At 44.0% G+C, this 19,377-nt stretch overlaps 4 protein-coding genes across 5 annotated transcripts; 3 read left to right on the top strand and 1 right to left on the bottom strand.

The window, feature by feature from the left end:
• Positions 1-462: 462 nt before the first annotated feature.
• On the top strand, positions 463-4,277 carry lrrc74a (leucine rich repeat containing 74A). Its single transcript, XM_031848141.1, has 13 exons — positions 463-571; positions 791-966; positions 1,049-1,156; positions 1,276-1,369; positions 1,572-1,621; positions 1,768-1,849; positions 1,963-2,048; positions 2,121-2,315; positions 2,405-2,500; positions 2,675-2,818; positions 2,997-3,101; positions 3,328-3,413; positions 3,658-4,277. The coding sequence occupies exons 1-13, from the start codon at positions 463-465 to the stop codon at positions 4,232-4,234; spliced, it is 1,908 nt and encodes a 635-aa protein (XP_031704001.1). The 3' UTR covers positions 4,235-4,277.
• Positions 4,278-4,372: 95 nt separating this feature from the next.
• Positions 4,373-5,231, top strand: LOC116383387 (olfactomedin-like). Its single transcript, XM_031847182.1, is given in 3 exon segments — positions 4,373-4,388; positions 4,680-4,722; positions 4,724-5,231. Coding segments are annotated over 3 exon segments (567 nt in total).
• Positions 5,232-6,026: 795 nt separating this feature from the next.
• On the top strand, positions 6,027-12,608 carry rps6kl1 (ribosomal protein S6 kinase-like 1). Of its 2 annotated transcripts, XM_031847858.1 has the most exons (12): positions 6,027-6,123; positions 6,688-6,804; positions 6,975-7,137; positions 7,469-7,593; positions 8,088-8,180; positions 8,278-8,325; positions 8,818-8,950; positions 9,065-10,489; positions 10,575-10,664; positions 10,857-10,939; positions 11,070-11,165; positions 11,265-12,608. In XM_031847858.1, the coding sequence occupies exons 3-12, from the start codon at positions 7,002-7,004 to the stop codon at positions 11,373-11,375; spliced, it is 2,340 nt and encodes a 779-aa protein (XP_031703718.1). In that variant the 5' UTR covers positions 6,027-6,123; positions 6,688-6,804; positions 6,975-7,001; the 3' UTR covers positions 11,376-12,608. The 2 variants fall into 2 exon arrangements, with proteins under 2 accessions (XP_031703718.1, XP_031703719.1); XM_031847859.1 differs by lacking the exon at positions 11,265-12,608 and having other exon boundaries at positions 10,876-10,939; positions 11,070-11,161.
• dlst (dihydrolipoamide S-succinyltransferase) lies at positions 12,164-19,099 on the bottom strand. Its single transcript, XM_031847860.1, has 15 exons — positions 18,961-19,099; positions 18,043-18,076; positions 17,895-17,934; positions 16,999-17,060; positions 16,812-16,886; positions 16,609-16,664; positions 16,175-16,283; positions 15,907-16,074; positions 15,652-15,737; positions 15,446-15,543; positions 14,006-14,136; positions 13,522-13,595; positions 13,333-13,416; positions 13,052-13,219; positions 12,164-12,816 (listed from the first exon to the last, which is right to left on the bottom strand). The coding sequence occupies exons 1-15, from the start codon at positions 19,021-19,023 to the stop codon at positions 12,682-12,684; spliced, it is 1,383 nt and encodes a 460-aa protein (XP_031703720.1). The 5' UTR covers positions 19,024-19,099; the 3' UTR covers positions 12,164-12,681.
• Positions 19,100-19,377: the final 278 nt, after the last annotated feature.

Here is a 19,377-nt window from a genome sequence, read left to right on the forward strand (position 1 = left end):
AGGTGAAGGGTCGCAAGTCAAATGTCACTGGTGTGGTTTCCCCATGGATGTTTTTGTAAATTAATTCGTCTTAATCTGGTTCAAAATAAACAAAAAAACACAGCATTCTATAAAATAAGATAATATGATAATGTAAAACATCCTATAAAATGCCACTTTACTACCCCATGCTTTAAAGCATATCATTTCACATAGGCCCACTGTGTCATGCTGTAGCCTACTTACAGTTTTGCTTAGTGTTACTAAAAAAAACACAACATTGTAACCACACGAAGACATAAATTGTTGATGTCACTACACATGAAACGTTACCTGAGGGGTAGAATTACCTGCTGGGCAGCACAGGCCTATTTCATTCCTCTGTGCTGCTAGCCCATACAGTAAACACATACAGAAGACTGTATTCCCTTTGGATCTGGGAAGTGGTTTCAAACAGGACACAGGCTCTGACAGCATCCAGCAATGTCAACGCTGTCTTTTGAGTCCCTCTGCTTAAAAGAGGACGATTGTCTCAACCCAACTCAACCGCAGGACGTGGAGGATGAGTTTGACACAGACTTGGACTCGGATGGTAAGTACATTAAACTCATTCTTGGATTAATTGTTGGAGTTGTTGGGTAAAGACAGTATAAGCCACTTTGCTGTTCTTACTGTAAAGCTGTAAATTTGATATTAATTCATCGTGTGGTTAAAAAAAACATTCCAAAAATAATACAAATAAATGTCTTGTTTTGACAAGTGTATTACTGTATATATAGCCACTTACTCATATGGACTTACTCATATCCAGAAAAAGAGGAGAGCGACGAGGGGACGTCTATACCTGAAGTGTACCTCCAGGCCTGCAAGCTGGTGGGTGTAGTGCCAGTCTCCTACTTTATAAGAAACTATGAGTCTACAACCATGGCCCTCAGCCACCATGGGCTGGGACCTTTGGGGTGTAAAGCGCTTGCTATTGCTTTAGTGGTAAGTTTAAAATGCTATGTTATTGAGTGCAGTCAAAGAAAAAAAGAAAATAGAACATTTCCGATAAGCTCTTTGTATTTAGGCTGATATGCATATCAACACTCTGGAACTGGCAGACAATCACATTCAAGCGGAGGGAGCCGAATACCTTATGGAGATGCTGAGGGCTAATTTCACCATGCAGCACCTGGTATGTCGGACTGCAAACCTACCACTAGAGGGCACAAGAGCTTTCCAGGTGACATTTTTACTTGACTTTTACAGTGGAGTATGCAGCGTATACTGTACCACCATCTGCTTCGCTTTCAGGATTTGTCCAACAACGACCTGCAGTCTGCAGGAGCTGAGCACGTGACTAAAGTGTTGCTGGACAACATTTCATTAAAATCTATAAAACTTTCAGGTAATTCCAGGTAACATTAACGGCTTTAACCGCATTGACATACGGGGTGATGTACTGTGACCAGATCAGGCTGGACACAATGATGGGAAGATGAAAAAGAAAACAATTTCCCACTAGATCAGAAAATTAGGTCTGTCATGGGATTTTATTCATTCGTAAACTTATCCTATATATTTATACATTTCATATTTTGTCCCAACAGGAAACGGATTTACTGATGATGATGCAAAATATTTTGTAGATGCACTATTGGTAAGCGATTAATAATCAGTCATCCAAACTCTTACCTTTAAGCCTTACATGACGAATTACATCTTAGTCATGGTTGGTTGTTAAGTAGTTGTAGGCTATTTTGGTTACTTTTGTAATGATTATGTCACTAATATTTTTACCTGTAGACCAATTCCAGACTGAAGGAGCTAGACCTGAGCCATAATGAGTTTTGTGGAAAAGGAGGGGAACAGTTGGGACAACTGTTGGGTACGGTGCAATTCACTAATCTGTCTTTGTAGATGTGACCAAATTAATTGCTTTACTCTGTGAATGTAATGCCAATCAAGAGGAATTAGCACAGAAGTCTTCCATTTCTACAGCAAATAACGAGGGTCTTGAGGTGCTGGATCTTAGCTGGAACCATCTTAGAATGAAAGGGGCTGTGGCTCTTTGTGCTGGACTCAAGGTAGGGTTGAATAAGAGATCCATTTGATCGCCGACTTGGTACACAACATCTGATCCCACCCTCCATGTTTAGGTGAACATGATGTTAACACACCTCGACTTATCATGGAACGGTTTTGGTAACGAGGGCGCTCTGGCCATGGGAGAGGCCCTAAAATTCAACAACACTCTGGTGCACCTCAACCTCAACAACAACCGCATCACCAATGAGGGTGTCGGCATGCTGTGCAGGGGTCTTGAGTTCAATGACACACTCCGAGTCCTACTGGTGGGTGGACATGCTTGTGTGAACCTAACATGCATCATCAGTATGACGCAGGTACTTTTTAAAGTGGTTTATTTTTTACACTTCTGTAGCTGGCTTACAACTCTTTAACAGTAGAGGGAGCACTGGCCCTGGTTAATGTGGTGAAGAACACAGCTAGAACTGCCTTGGAGGAGATCAACATATGTGTGAGTTACTGTGGCGCCACTCTCCTTCTGTCTGTCTGTCTGTCACCCTGATCGGACCGTTCTGTCATCATTTGATCACAGTTCAAAGAAATCTATCTTTTCCCTATCAAATGAAGCAGAGTGAGCGTGTCCTGTTCTTGTCAACACCATCCTTGTGTTTTCTCTTTTGTCCAGAATGTGCTGGTAAATGAGACATTTGTGCATCTGTTGGATGTTACATGTCAGGAGCATCCCGGTCTGGATGTACAGTTTGGAGGAGTAGGAGGCTTCATCGCCAAGAAGCCACCGACACGTGTTGATCCAATGAAAGTCATCCAGGCGTGTTTTGGTCACATAATGAGAATAAGTAGTCCTAAAAGCATTTCATATGAAAATATAGTCTCATATTCATATATAGAATAAGTGTTTTACTCACATATTAAATTAGTAAAGCTTTCTGTTTGTTTCTACATCCGTTTAATATTTTTCAAAATGTCTTCTCCCAATGTTTTTGAAGGATTATTTGGATCAACGCAAACTACGCCTGTGGGATTTCTTTAGGAACATTGACAAAGATGGCACAATGCGAGTCCCTGTTGCTGACTTCAGGAAGGCGGTGCAGGTTTCCAAATAAAGATTGTTTTGAACTGTGTCGAGTCCGTGACATTTGCAGGGCAGAGGACCCTGAAATTGACCTTTTGAAATCGCGCATGATTAGCTCTCTTCTAGTGCTCTTCACAAATCTTTACTGATGCTGATCCTTGACCAACACACAGTGAATCAGTAAAACCGTACTGTAGGGGATTAGTGTAACAGATCTTTCTTTCTGTCCTGTGACACCATGATAGCAATCAAGTATTCCTTTGGATCGATACCAGATTGAGGAGCTGATTCAGAGACTTGATCGTGACAGGACAGGAAAGGTAGACTACAGGTGAGCATGTCTCCTGCTGTTTGATCATACTCTCAGGTGTGCCTTCTAAATTGTTTCACAGAGTAGCCTATTAAGGTTTATTGTTGCAAAACACTGAGTGATGACGAGTGATTACAGATCTATCGTTGTTAAATTGATGGTGTAGTCGAACCAAATAGGTTCTAGATATGAGCTGGGAATTTGTCTAGATCTTCACCGTGAATGACGTCATAAAAGACTGACGTTATCTGATGTTTGTGTGCAGGGGACTGGCAGATACAAGGAAACAGATGATGAGGGATCACCGCCGCAAGCTGAGGAAGGTTGAGTCCCGTCAGAAGAAAGAGAAGCAGAAGAGCGACCGCATCCTCAAGACCTTCCAGAGCGCCGTGGATGCTGTAACACCACGCAGCTCAATAGTCATATCTCGAGGAGGAGCCAGAGAGGATTCAAGTGGCCCTCAGCACTTCTCTGCCACCCCTCTAAGTTCTTGGCACCACATTGTCATGTCCAACAGCAGTCGCTATTCCGTCACTAATCTGAGCAATGAGCATGTCCACCTGCCCATGTTAGGAGGCACAACGCTGTACCGTCCCACCAGTTCGCCGGCCATGCGCTCCTACTCACAGCCTAACCTGCTGGATGACTCCCCTCGCTCTTCTCCAGGCAAGTCCATCTCTGCCCAGGGTATACGCTCCGATCCAGAGATGGGCTACAGCAAGCTAAGCCCCACTGCGTACCCCCTGACCAGGTCTAGGCCTGCTCTTGATGCCAAGCAGCCAGCGGTTAAAGCCAAATCCAAGAAAGTTAAGGAAAAGAAAACCACCAAACGTAAGAATTAAAGACTCAAAGGGTTTGACTGTCAAGTGATTATAAAACTCTGTATAATGGTTTAAAGTGTTATGATTGTTTTTGCCTGTTGGTTACTTTATAAAATAAAGATAGATTGTAATTATTCATCTTGTTTCTAATCTCAAAAAATGACAAATGTGCACAGTATATTGAGCATTCAGACCATTGGGAGCTCTGTCAGGTGGTAGACCTCCCATCAGTGATTCTGATGCAATACCAAACATGAATGGATCATTTCAAACAAGTGTTTAATTTCTGTTTGCTGAAGATAACAATAAGTGACATATCTTTGCATGTGCCTTGGCTAACAATGCTGTGAACTAGGACAGGTGCTGCAACCTGCAAGGTGTCAAAAAATGGGCTATATAAGCCCCGAAGTCTTGTGAAAGTACTTTTGTATATTTGCTCCTGAGTTGAAGCATACTACTAATTTAGGAAATTCTGAATACACAACCAATAATTACGTTGGCCATGGTAACGTTATATTAACAGGCTGCCAACCCAGTCAGAATGTCCAAATTAAATCTGACCTCCTCTGTTTATAGTCACCGACAAATCACAAAAGCAAGCGACAGATTCACCTGCACTTATTCGCCAAACCAGTATCTGGACCTTTCAGCTGATGAGAAAGGATTGTGGGTAATGTATGCCACAGAGGAGGCCAAGGGTAAAATTGCGGTCGTTAAGATAAATGACAAATCATTCGGTATTGAGGATGAATGGACCACTAGTGCGTTCAAGCCTCGAGTAGGGAATGCTTTCATGGTGTGTGGAGTTGTGTACGCCACCAGGCCAGGAGATCTGAAGACGGAGGAGATCTATTACTCATATGACACCAAGACTGGAGAGGAGAGATACATGAGTTTTCCCCTTTAGAAATTCCAGGAGAAATTTGTCAACCTGCACTACAATCACACTAATCAGAGGCTTTACATGTACAACAATGGCTATTATGCGTCCTACAATGTGAGGTTCAACAAAGAATGATGCCTCTTGATCTTAATCTGCTGTGTTGTGATTAATGCAAATGATCTTCACCGACTTTCTCTGGGATCTGTGCGACGCAAAAGAACGACACTTGTTTCTGGAATAAAATCAATATTGAGCATTCATATGAGTTGTCCTTTTTTTGTTTCAATTTATGTATCAGGGAGCAAAATAAAGTGTGACTGAATGAACATTTGAGAAAGGGTGTGACGTAATCATTAAACTAAACCAGACCCCTCCCTTCCTTGTTTTTGGATAAGGTTGCAGCAGCTGATACATCTCAGCTCCCCCTTTCCTAACATCCTGCTCCGTGCTGGAGCTTCCACCCCCTTCTGTAAACTGGCCCTCCCTTGGGGGGTAAGGACTCTCCTTTGTGCTGTGACTGGAGCCTGGCTCCATCTGGTACTGGGCACCAGCAGATTATGGATTCTGGGCAGGGTGATCCTTCCATTCATAATGGATGGGTGATCCTTCCATTCATAATGGATGGGAGACATCACAGAAATACTGTAACTAGTAATAAGTTTATAAATTTAACAATTTTCATATGGGACAATAGTCAACAATAAAAAGCAAAACACAGTCCATTTTGGAAGAAAAAGTCAGGGTTGAAAATGGCCTTCAGTCAGTGTACTCAAAAACAGTACTGTCTCTTTAAATAGACCAGCATCTGTCAGGATGAGAGGGGAGGAAGTGAGCGCCTTGTGTGAAATGGTACCCTAAAGTGACATCACGCTCAGCCAATCGGCAGCCTCGCCTGAGCTCCGTCCTCCTCTCCTGCTCCTGAGAGGAGTGTGTTCAGGCTGCTGAAGACACGGCTGCTGCTGCCGCTGCTGATGCTGCTGCTACGGGTGGAGGGTGGAGGGTCCAGGGCATGCTCGCCTCACATCAGGTACAGTTTGTGTGTGTGTGTGTGTGTATCTATGTCTGTTTTCTAAGCTATTTGTCCATTTATTGATCATTGTGATTGCTAACTCTTTAGCTATGGAAGTGCATGTTGAGAAGATGGTGATGGAGGAGACTGAAGATGGCTTTGTGTATTTCATAACACTCCTTAGAGGATGTCGCCTCCATGGCTGTAGCCAGGATGAGTGGTGTGTGTGTGATGTTTGTGGTTCAGGCTGTAGCCCAAGAGCATTGGAACATCATATTTTACATCAATGGGAGGTTTTCTAGTCACCATTAGCCTTCCCTGTCTACAGTGTAGCATGCATTTTTGGGATTATACAGTAAGATTTGCATGTCCTCACAAGTTTAATCTTTAGGTTTCCACCATCCTCTAAAGATACATAATTTACCTGAGACACACGACAATGCGCGTCATTGCTCTGAGTCATCTCCCTGTCATCTTGGACGTTTGCAACTCTGCTTCTTTCCATTCATCAGAAATAGTAGGCACACCAGCTTGTACTCACTTCCTGTGCTGAAGGTTAACTCTTTGTTTCCACCTGCTCAGATAACGATGCTTTGCCTCAAAGACCTGAGCCTTGGAGTCACTGGGGGAAGACGCATGGCGAGCCGAGTGACAACAGACAGAGATGTGTCCTGTTGTTGCTAAGACAGGGGAGCAAAGGTGAGTCCCAAGAACACTCCGTAAAAGCGGCAGAATGATTCACTTACCACAATTTAAGAGTCAGTTTCAGTTTCTAATTGAACAAGACAGCGTGTCCATGACTTTCTACCAGGTCTGAATGAAGTCCAGCTGGATCAACAGTCTTGTCTAACTTTCTCTGCTGTGCTTAGGTCCATCTGGTCCACAGCAAGGCAGCGATGGCAAAGAGAGATTACCTGGTGGAGGCGGCCAAGCAGATCCGCATGGCACTGGACAGCGAGGTCAATGAGGACTATGAGGCAGCCTTCAGTTACTATAAGAACGGGGTGGACTTGCTGCTGAATGGGGTTCAGCGTAAGTGGACAACATTTGGTCTTTCACACAAGTATTTAAGGCATGTCATGCTGTGAATGGAGAATTTGAAGAGGCGTGTTTGCAGGAGACATGTGATAGGAACATGTGATCCAGAATAAAAAACAGGAAGTAACAAACCAAAGGTTAAACACAGATTTCCTTGCTGGCCAGACGATTTCCACCCACAGTGTGAATATTAAGCTGCGTGTGACCAATCATTATCCTAGATAAAGGCTGAGGTTTAGTTAGAACAGGGTCTTATCTGTTAGGTTTATGAAATGTCCACAGCTGCAGTGTTTTTCTTTTCTAATAGAGCTTAATTGTTTTACAGTGGACCCAAACAAGGATCGTCAGGAGGCTGTGAAGAGGAAAACAACCCAGTATCTGAAGAGAGCTGAAGAAATCTTCATAACTCATCTGCAGGACAACCTGGGGAAGGGAAGCTCTCATTTAGGGGTAAGACAATATATCTTCCTTTACTACCATTTACAAAAAGTAAATCTTATTGTCACTCATTTGCTCTGAATGTAATTCCAGCGTAGGGTTGAGGCGTTTTTATTGTTCACATAAGTCTGATACTGGATAAATAAGCAGCTTGTACTCTTTGAGAGTTGATTACATTACATTACAGTAAGTTTATCCAAAGCGACTTACAATTCACATTCTATCACATTCATACACCATAGGTACAGCTACGCGAGTCATTTTGGGGTTAAGTGTCTTGCTCAAGGACACATCGACATGCGACTAGCGGAGCGGGGATCGAACCGCCGATCCTCTGATTGAAGGACACAAAAGAGCACGTCCTCTATTGCTTCTTACATTAGATGAAACATTCGGTGTCTTTCTGTCTGACACCAAGGCTTGTTCATCTCAGACGCTGTGGAAACAAAAAGGTCTTTGTGCTTCATTGTTCTGTAGCTGACATCCTGTGTGGCTTTCATCACCAGGGTTACAGCAGCCTGAGATTCCGTCCAATCAGACACTTGAGTTCACCTGTGGAGGATCTGGAGATGTGTAAGGTGGTGGGAGTGACTGATAAGGTAAGACTGTAACACTAACTACCTCTGTGTTTCTATATCAGTGTTGGCTTTGTGTATCGACACTCATTGATGTTGTACTATCTTTTAATTCCAAAAGGTCCTGATTGTCCAAAGTATGGTCAACAAGGAGACATTTGTTGTTAAGGTGAGTATTCAGTTTCCTTCCACGGGTATAGTACTACATCGAAGGATGCAGTCCAGAGAAGAACAGTGATTGTGCTTTCCTCTGTGTTATAACACATTTAAATTAAAGACAGGTCCATATGTCTGCATATAGCCTATCCACTGAAAGCGGAGATGTTTCGGGGGTTGTTGCCGGGCAGAAAGCCAGTACTTATATACTGTGGCAGGCCAGTTGACGGGAGCTCTCTGCATCCTGTCTCCCTGAGTATTATCCAGCATTGATCTGCCTGAAAGCTCTCACCCTTTTAGCCGGTGCAAGTGCACCTCCAATTTCAGTGACCGGAGAGACATGGTAACAGACAGGCAGAAATCTCTAAATGGGCAATCCAGGCGTGACTTTTATTTAAAATTGAATAAATAATTGATGAAGTACCCTGTTTTTTTCACATTAATATATGCATTTTTTAAAAAGACCAGTCATTATGCGTGTGTGCGTGTGTGTATGTTCTTGCAGAGTCTGGTCAAGTCGAGCTGGGAGAGCAGGGATCAGCCAACCATCATTCCTCAGGGGGTGCCATACATGGTTAAGCTGCTAAGATATTACGTCAGCGAGGATGCCGTGTACCTGCATCTTGAGCATGTCAAAGGTGAGCTGTTGACAACTGCTCTGTCCTCAGTGCTGTTGGGACAATGTTTGGCAGATTTTAAGAAGTGAATTTGCTCCAACGTCTGATCTAGTGTTTCTTCCCCTATTGTCCAAGGTGGGAGGCTCTTCTCCAAGCTGCACAAACTGAGGAACGAGAAGGCCAAGGAACACCCGGAGTGCTTCACGTCTGGCCAACCCAGCATCAAGCTGAAGACCAGCTACACCTCACCCACAATCAGCACAGACTACCAGCACAACAGCCGAGGGAGAGAAGGAGTGATTCCAGAGAAATCATGTGACGAGAGCCCAGACGCCGACTTCCCCATCTCATGGGATGAGACTCAGCAGCGACTGGAGAGCTGCGGGACTCACTCCTACATCGAGGAGACGGGTTGTCTGCAGAACACGCGTTCCGCGGCATCATTTTACACCAAGCTCGATCGGCTAACTCTGAATGCAGGCCCGGCGAGGACACAGGCCAACGCCCGCATCCATCCACCAGCTCCTAGTTTGTGTTTGCACTCCAGCGTAACTCAGGAACAGCCCGCTCTTCCTCTCTCTTGCTCTCGCGTCAGTCAAGCCCTCGATGTCATGTCAGAGCTCCACAAAAATAAAGCTGCGTTGGGACTGACAGAGTGCAGCTCTGAGTTTGAAGTGGCTTGGAAAGTGGCAGATCCAGTACATAACTGTGTACAAATGAACCCCTATGCAGTGACCGGAAGTCGTTTCAATAGCACACTAGCACAAACACCAGCTCATACAAATCAGACCTCATTTGTAAAAGCGGGATCACCAACCACTGAAACCAATGGTTTGAGTTCATCCCCGGCCATTTTGCATCTTCCTCTCCATTGCCAAACCCAGATCCGTGGCAGGGCATCATGGGATACCAATGGCTCACACCTAGGATCTGTTTTGACGGGAAACTCTGCGGATGTGGTGACGGACTCAAAGAGAGACGGCAGCAGTCCCACCACAGAGGAGAGAAACGGCATGGTAGTCATCAGGAGCACGGACAGAGCGGTATTTTCAGACGACACAGACGTCTGCTGCCACAGCATTACAGGGGAACAGGGGGCATTTTCAGGGATCCCCTTGGCCCTCTCAGGGTTGAAGTACAAAGGGGAAACACGTTCCAGCGAGACAAGGGACAGTGTAGAGGAGGCCTGCGAATTGCTGTGTCCTGGAGAGCAGGTGGCATCGGCAAAAGAGCGATCGTTTGTGGGCTGGCTCTCCTCTAGCCCTACTGGAGCCTCGGCCCACAGGGGGGATGAGGATGTGGATGATTTCCTTAAATCGGAAGGATCGGAGGGGCAGGTGGAAGACGAGATCATAGAGGTGGATGGCTGGTGCCACCTGCCTCGGTTCCCCATGAAGTCCTCCAGGTCTACAGGTAAGGCCAAGCCGACCTGCTGGGGGCTTCCAGAGGCAGAGGTGCATGTCTGGGGGGCTCAGATTCTGCTGGCCCTGGAGAGTCTACATCAGCAAGGCATCCTGTGTCGGGACCTCAACCCTAGAAACGTTCTGCTCACCAGCAACGGTGAGTTCATCAAATACCTGTGAAGGATTGCATGTGGGAAACTGCAGTACTTTAGATTTTTGATCAAAATGCAATGTTTTCACAGGAAAGGTGTGTCTGACCTTTTTCGGACAGTGGAGTGAGGTTCAGTCAGAGATCAGCTCCAAAGCCATGGAACAGATGTACTGTGCTCCAGGTAAACATTATGCATTACTGCAAGCTGAAACCAGTGCTTGTTCCCTGGTGTAATCTGCCACCTAGTGGCAAGATTAAGTCGAGGCCACTTTACACTGAAGAAGAGGTCGAGTTCTGCGCAGTGCATGGGAATATGGAGACAATAAATGTTCTGTTTAAACACAACTAAACTCAGCTCGTTGTATGCTGACAGAAATCGGTGGTGTGTCCAGGGTTACGGAGGCCTGTGATTGGTGGAGCCTTGGGGCTTTGTTGTTCGAACTCTTAACAGGAATGGTAAGTGAAGGATCTACAAGCACGTAGACCTACAGAGTTAAGTTTGCAACTTTGTCATTTTGCACCATTCCTGCACACTGTGGCATCGGGTCAAGGTTTGTCTCACACACTCTGTCCACTGTGCCTCCAGCCACTGTGGCAGCTCCACCCAGCAGGAATCCATTCTCACACCCAGCTGATCATCCCCAACCACCTGAGTGCGGCAGCTGCGTCTCTACTAACAGAGGTTGGATTTGAGGCTTCTTTTTTAAATATTATGCTCAATTGCAACACACACAGACTGTGTGATTTAATCTTACACTCTCCATTGTGTATTATTTCACAGTTGCTTCAGTTTGATGCCGGCTATCGCTTGGGTTCTGGAGGCGGAGGCGTGAGTGACATCAAGTGTCATCCCTTCTTCAGCAGTGTCTCGTGGAAAGCTTTGAGCTGCTAGCAGGTGCAGCTGCGTCACCTCTGATCCCTGTGTTCTGCATCGGAGGAGGAGTTGAACACCGACTCCTCGTGTGGCCAGAATGGACGCAGCACTGGATCCTTGTTCCCTTTGTTTCCCCAAAGACAAAAAATGACAATAAAAAGTGAAACATGACCATAACACGTGAACCATGTCGCTTCCAAAACATAAAATTAATTTATTACTTTGCTTCCGAGACTCATATGATTGCAATTTAAGGTACCTTTGATGCCATTTTGGTATATTTCAATTTTATAGTATCCATGAATATTGTCACCATGCATGAAAACTGACTCCATAGAGTAAATTCTGACAATTACAAATGTTTGGACTGTCCACCATTAAATACTGTAAAAGAAACAAAATCAGGCAATAAATTGTTACCTCTTCTCAATCCCTGGCATTGTTTTCACACTTTGTGTGCAATTGGTCTATAGACTAAGCAAGGATTGAGACACAAAGACCATTTTAAGTTTCTCTCTGTAGCGTGGGACTTTTAACAATCTTATTAAACAATATTCCACAACCCACTTACAGACTGGTGACAAGTTAAAGGAAACCCTGAATAAATGAGAAACTAAATAAATGCTTCCATTCCAGGTGTACTGCATGATAAGCAGTGAACATCACCTACAACACCTTAGTAAGCTTTAACTAACTTAATGGTGGTTCGTATTTTAATCCAGCACCCATCTGTGCAGTATCAGTGGATGAACGATCTGTGCTACACTGTCAATATGAAAGCACACAAAAATATCCAACACAGAAGCTATAGTCCAGTATTGCAAGTTTTATTGTTTAAAACTCTTTTTTCTTAAATAGTCTTTCTTACACAGCATGTGTTCATTTTTTTGTGAAACAGGTGGCATAAATCCTCAAAAGATTTCTTCACTTTGGACATTTTCAGAACAGTGTTTCTTGGTTTCTGGCCCATGTGTTCATTGTTCTTCTCTCAACCTAAATAATGAAATGATACTACGCAGTTTACCTTCATGTTGGTCATTCCTCTCACAATGTCTCAAATCTCAAAATGACACATGGTGCATATGAGTAATAGAATATATATATTTATTAATCTAGAGACCAGCACCACAGACACCAACATGTTCCCACAGCAGCACTGACCCTGTTATCACTGCCAGCCTTACAAATGTCCAATGCATAACTCAACTGTTTTCTAGTTAACCAATACAACAATACATCAACTGCAGTTACGTCTTCATCGGGTGGGTGCAGCCCCCGTTTGTGTGGGATGGTTGGTTTGGTTGGGCCTGGAGTGCACAAGGGTTCACATGTCAAGGAGCAGCACCCTGGGGTCCTCCACCACAGACTTGATCTTGCGCAGGAAAAGGACGGCCTCTCTCCCGTCGATCAGACGATGGTCGTACGTCAGGGCGACATACATCATGGGACGGATCTCCACCTAAACGAGAGGAAATGAGTCACGCGAGTGAATACTTCCTAATGAATTGGCAAACAGAGCTGTAATGTATGACAGAGATTTCCCCCTTTTTAGAATTAAAAACAGAAAATGTATTAATGAAATTATTCTTTGATATACTGAGGTTACTTTATTCATTTTTCATGTGGGACCACTCCATTGCTAAATACAGGACATTATTTTGTGTATTTGCATGTTTTACATCGAGCACACAAACCTTGCCACCGATTGCCACGGGCCTGTCAAAGATGCCATGCATGCCTAAAATAGCAGACTGTGGTGGATTGATTATAGGCGTGCCGAACATGGACCCAAACACGCCGCCGTTACTGATGGTGAACGTTCCTCCGTCCATGTCCTCAACAGCCAGCTCGTTCTTACGGGCCTACGGACACATCGATCACATAATGAGGAAATCTCCAGATAGCAGCGAAGAAAGGAAGAATGAACTACAAACACGACTCTAAACGTGTCATACCATACACTATGAAGTATTACCTTTTCTCCCAACAAATTGATGGCCTTCTCAATGTCAGTAAAATTCATTCCCTCCACGCTTCGGATTACAGGAACCACCAGACCCTGAGAGAGAAGTTATCGGACTGAATGTTCTGCCCTTCACATTAGAGACAAGTGGGCTATGAAGCACTTTACATTTAGCGTTACGACATAATGCACTCGTCTCACCTTCGGCGTTGCCACAGCCACACTGATGTCCACGTAGTCCCTGTACACAATCTCTTTGGTCGTGTCGTCAATTACTGAAAACACAAAGAAAGTGTAAACATTGAACACGGAAGAAACATGTAAACAGGTTAAAACTGTAAATCTTCACCACGGTTCCACCCAAGATTCATTTCATTTTCACGTGTGCCATTTTCTGCTACGTGCAAGCAAATAGCTGTGGAAGATGAAACCCACAGAGCATTTTAGATTTGTAAAAGCCAGCGATTGGTTCTTCAGTGTGGTCGATCTAAATAGGTCAGGGTAGTAAATAAGTCTGTGTTGGTTTTGAGGTTTAGCAGTGAAATATATTGAAACTTAAATCCTTGTCTTCACCACACCGCAGACTCTTGCAGTGACTTGTACCCATGCGTGCAAAAGGCAAACGGGGAGCTAGTTTCAAACTGGCACCACAAAGTGACGCTTCTCAGCCGGTCAGGGTCTGTACCGGCGTTGACAGCAGGTTGGTCAGCCAGCGCGTGGGCAGCAGCCTTCACGAACGCAGACATGAAGCCCAGCTTGATGTTGTGCTTTTTCAGGAAGGCATCTTTGTAAGTCTTCCTCATCTCTGAGATGTTGCTGCAAGGAAATAGAAGAAAAAATGCAGAGATCAACATCAATGTTAGGATACTGAACACTGAACTTTGAAGGTTTTGAAAATTAAGGACATTTTGAAAAGGAAAAAGAAAATGGAGTGGGGCTAAAAGACTAGCAAGATTTGGGGATTGTAATAAACATTCATGCAAAACATGGGAGGTACAGAGGTGCTTATTGGAGTAATTATTAAAGAATGACTTTGTCTGTAAATCCGGTGAATCACTGAAATTCAATAGGCCAATAATGTGAGACTAAAGCTGCGGACAGATGAACCGAGCTGGTTACCGCTTTGTCAAACAAATGTTTTCATGAATAAAATAGTTGAATGAAAATAGTTTTTCATATATTGTAACCATGTTATGAAAGATACAGGTCACAAAAGAACAAACAGCAGTAAGCCTTTTTATGGCTATAAAAGAATGCTGTTACGGATCGTGCTGAATTAAAGCTATTGAAATTGGCCCTCTAATCGTTTCATCGTTGCTCATTTTTCTCGTGTATCTCTCTTTTTAATTGTTTGTTTTCCTGTCTCTAACCCTGTTGGAGCTCTAGGGTTTCTCCGCTAACATAATTAGCCCCTCCCAAGACACAGACTCTCCGAGAAAGGAGAGAAGAAGCGATAAAAATCTTCACTTTCTAGAGCCTGTAAATCTTATTGGGCTGTCATAAAAGCCCATATCGGTTGAGGCCGCTCTTCCACTCAGAGCGCAGGTCTCTGTGGGCCCCTACAGATGCTCCAGCCTCCTGCTCTGACTAGCTCCTTCGGCTCCAGATGAGCCCGAGCATGGGAAGTCTTCCTCCAGACCGTCAATGTCAATCTAATTAGGATACATAGAAAACCCTGAATAGCCGAAAGCCGACACCGCACATTTGCGGGGAAAAGAAATCCTCAAAGTGTCCTCTTCAGCACAGGGGGCAAGTGCAGACAATAACATTTCCTTGTAAATTAATAAAACCCGTTTTAACAATTCTTATCTTCGTTTTAGATGGCATTACGACCAAATATTTACATTCCAGTGTTTAAGAGGATATCTGGTTTCAAAAAGCTTTTCCTCTTTGGCAGTTTCCAATCCATAACCATTTGTGCAATTGTTGCTCAGGCCTTTAACACACAGCATGTTTACTGCTTACAAAACATGTTCATAGCTATTTAAACACATTTGGACCCCTACACTCTATGAGGGCCGTTGTTTCCTTCACTTTGTACGTGTTGATGCAGCGGAGAACATTTCACATCTACAATAACATCGAGCTCTTAATAATGTTGGTCAACTAATTCTGAATTTCCTACCTCATGTCGACCTCATTAAACGTAGTTAACATAGCGCAGGTGTTTTGGGCTTCCTTCAGTCGCTGGGCAATTCTAAGCCTCATGCGGTTCATCTTCACCTAAAACGAAAAACAAGAATTGTCAGATTCAGTAAATGGCTCCTAACTCAAACAAATCTAAAACTCTTCAATGTTATTCTAGGTGTCGTGGTGATGTTTGCGCTCTACCCTGCTCTCGGTCCTGGCTCCTTTAGCCCCTCCCTCAGCTTGAGCCGCTGGTGTGGTGGGAGCGGCGGTGGGCTTGATGGCGGAAACTATGAGAAAGACATAAAGAAGCCGTTCGTATCTCTAGACTTCGGTTCAGTAGGGCTGGTGAAAGCCTCGGCCTACGATGATTAATCACGTAAGCTGGAGGTCAAGAGCACAGATGTCACGCAAAACACTTCTCACATGACACAGACCGTCTGTCTCATGACGACTAACCTGGTTTGGTGTCCATAGCATGTGCTGGCACAGGTGGCACAGGGGGCATAGTGGTGGGAATGGGGCCCACAGCTGAGGGGGGAGGAGGGGGAGTAGCAGAAGGTGGTGGAGGGGCGGCAGCGGCCGGGGTCTCGGCTTTTGGAGCTTCTGCAGCTTTGGGAGCACCAGCTAAAGACAGAGGTGAACAGTGAGGATATGACGGAGTTTAAGAATATTATCTTAATATTACTACTTTGTATCAATATGGTAAAAACACAATATTTGAGACCTCCTTTTCGAAGCTTAAAGAGCGCAGTTCCTGGCTCGACCTTCCCTCCGTCAGGGACCAAAAGCTCCTCGATCACCCCAGCAGCAGGAGTGGGAACCTGCACCGACGTCTAACGGCAGCAACAAGAAGCAGGATCAAAATAAACGCATGTTAAAAAAAGAAATGTAAATAGTTCTCGTATATTTTCTAAATTTGCCTGGTGCCTAAACAATGACTGCATGCATTGATTTAAGTGTAAAGTCAATATCACCACAAGTTCAATGTCTTTGTTACGGTTTTAGAAATGATCAAATTATAATAAAAAGATTAACAGTAAAAAATGACACTTCAGTAATGACTTGCCCTTTTTCTGTCTGTCACACAAGCACCAATAAATATACATTTTTACAGGGTATTTAACATGGTGAATTTGCATGACATTTACTTTGTATTACCTTGTCAGTCTCAATTTCACACACCACCTCATCCTCCTTGACAGTGTCTCCAACAGCTGTAAGTAGAAAGCTATATATTAGCATCTGAGTGCAAACTGAGTCCCTTTTGTTGAGTTTGGTTGTGATTTGGCATCATCTGTAACCACTTATCCTTAACAGGGTCAGAAGAGAAGCAGCTCATGCTAATTAGCATAAGGAGTTACCTTTCTCCCACCTCACGTCCCCCTCCGATACAGATTCTGCAAACGCCGGGGTGTTGACTGTGACAACTTCATCTCCTGGAGAACAAAGTTAAGTCAAATAATGTGGATTTCTTCAATCCACACATGGGTGGTCGCGTTTCATATTCAGATAAGTGCAAAAATGAAAGGCACGCAGGCTGAAACATACGGTGGGCTACAGACGTCCTGAAGTACTGGATTTGGAAGACGCTGGACCGGGGATCAGATTTTCTGAAGGAAAAAAAAACAAAAAAATGATAGACAAAATATCAAATCAGACAAGTAATATCTAACACCCAAGAGTCCACAAACATGACTGATCCAGATTTGGCTCGTGTGTATGGAACCAAAACAGGTCAGGGACAAAGTTCTGCAGAAACACAGGTCAGGGTTTGGGTTATGAAACTTTAAAACATCCAACGGAGCACCAATTAAATCACTTATTACAACGTGGAAAGGCCCCTCAACATAAAGGGAAAGAATAAAGAACAAAACACATTTGGACACCACCAAAAGGAAGAGGTTTGTTATTTCTTTAAGCAATGGCTATTTTCTGGCCCCTCTACCATAAAGCTCTTCTCAGCTCTGTGGAGAGTTCAGCTTAAAGTGGTCCCATGGACAGACACTCCAGTCTTTGCTGTGGAGCTTTCCAGCTCCGTCAGGGTTGTCTTTAGTCTCTTTGTTGCATCTCTGATTAAAGCCCTCACTGCCGTGAGTTTGGTGGGTGACCCTCTCTCAGCAGGTTTGTTGTGGTGCGTCTTATTATTTTCTTTTTGAAATAACAAATTTAGTGGTGCGCTGTGGGATGTCTTAGGTCTCAGATTTTGTACAAACCAACCCTGACCTGTATTTCTGCAGAACTTTGTCGCTGACCTGTTGGGAGAACTCCTTGGTCTTCATGGTGCTGCTCGCTTAGAGCAGGTGTGTGTACATATACTGAGATCATTTCACATTTGGATTGCACACAGCTGGACTCAATCTAACTAATTATGTGTAGTAACAGATCTTACTTTGGGGAGAATACATATGCACACACCACTTTTCACAATGAGTTAATGTACTTACACATTGTTGTTCAAAGTGATAGCATGGCTGGCTGATAGAGCTGTAAGAAAATTGACATGGACAATGTGTTAACTTCTTTGCAGCGGGACGATCCCACAGCACAGATTGAGATTTATAGACTTCATGCTTGAACAGTGACAACACATACCTGATGCGGCCAGACGAGCTAATGCATTATTCCCCTGTGACAAGATACAGTGAAGGATTACAAAATGTGTTCAATATGAAGTAATGTGCAGAAAAATAACTCAATGTCTGGAACATTGACATCAAGGTCAATAACTATGTCTAACAGTGATAATACATAACAATCGGGAGGGTGCAGGAATGGAGTCAAACACAGGGAGATAAGTCAGTGCTGTCGTCAAAGGTCCCTTTACTCATGATCAATACATTTATCCCGCACACCGGTGGCTTTTATGCTTTTGCAGCAAGTCTGCACCAGTAAATGCATAACATGTTATTTTAGCAGCTAACGTTACTTGAACAGCTAGCTGCATTAAAGCTTAGTGATCTAACGTTAATCTGACTGACAACTAACTGAAAGACACCAGAACTTTACTGACCTTTGACTTTGCTACTAATGCAGCGGCATAACGTTACACTCGCAACGAAAAACACATCATATTACTTCCACTAAGTTCGCTAAAACGGTCGTTGTTTGTTTTCCTCATAAACCACAATATGACCTCAACATGACAGCTAACAGCACCTAGCCTACCTACCCGTTCATTTAGCTTAGTGTGGCTAGCACGTTCTTCATAGCTATACTATTGGATAAGTTTGCGTTAACTGAACATGAACAATATACTTTCTGCTTTGGGTCAAACACTTTTAACAAGCACTTCAAAAAGCGAGGCCAACCCCACACAGAGGGCACTGCTTTTAACTTGAACACTCGTGGAGGAAAGTGTCCTACTGTCCTTGGCCGTGGCCTCCAGCTAATGCTAATGCTAGCTCTCACAGAGCTGTGCACAGCGCGGCAGATCCCTCGCACGCAGCCGAAGGCAGCGAGGAAGTCCTGTCGCGAGTTGCAAGGACAACGTGCTACTTGCTTGTTGCCTACCTGGCGGATGGCAGAGAGGGAACGGCCGAAATTCCTGGTGAGACACCGGGAATGGGATAACATGGTGGCCGTGTGACAACAGCCTGTCAGCGGAAGGGATCTCCGGTCACAGCAACAAGCCGGAAGAAGCGAGGAAGTAGTGTGGGATAAACCAAGTGGTCCGAGTGGGGGGGTCCCCTCTGAATCCCTCCAGACAACTTTATTAAAAAGTGGCCACTGAAAAATGATCTCCAAATAAAGTCTTCATCCACCTTTACAGCGAATAGAATAGAATAGCACAGATATTATATAAGATACGAGAAGGCAATGCATGAGGGATAACAATATATAAACAGAATAAAATATACGTTTCAAATGACACAACTAATCTTTGAGTAGGTTTAGGTCATTACCTTCAAAGATGTAATGTGTTTATGT

Source organism: Anarrhichthys ocellatus, unplaced genomic scaffold (assembly GCF_004355925.1).
Source record: "Anarrhichthys ocellatus isolate YVR2014 unplaced genomic scaffold, GSC_Weel_1.0 scaffold7, whole genome shotgun sequence".
NCBI lineage: Eukaryota > Metazoa > Chordata > Actinopteri > Perciformes > Anarhichadidae > Anarrhichthys > Anarrhichthys ocellatus.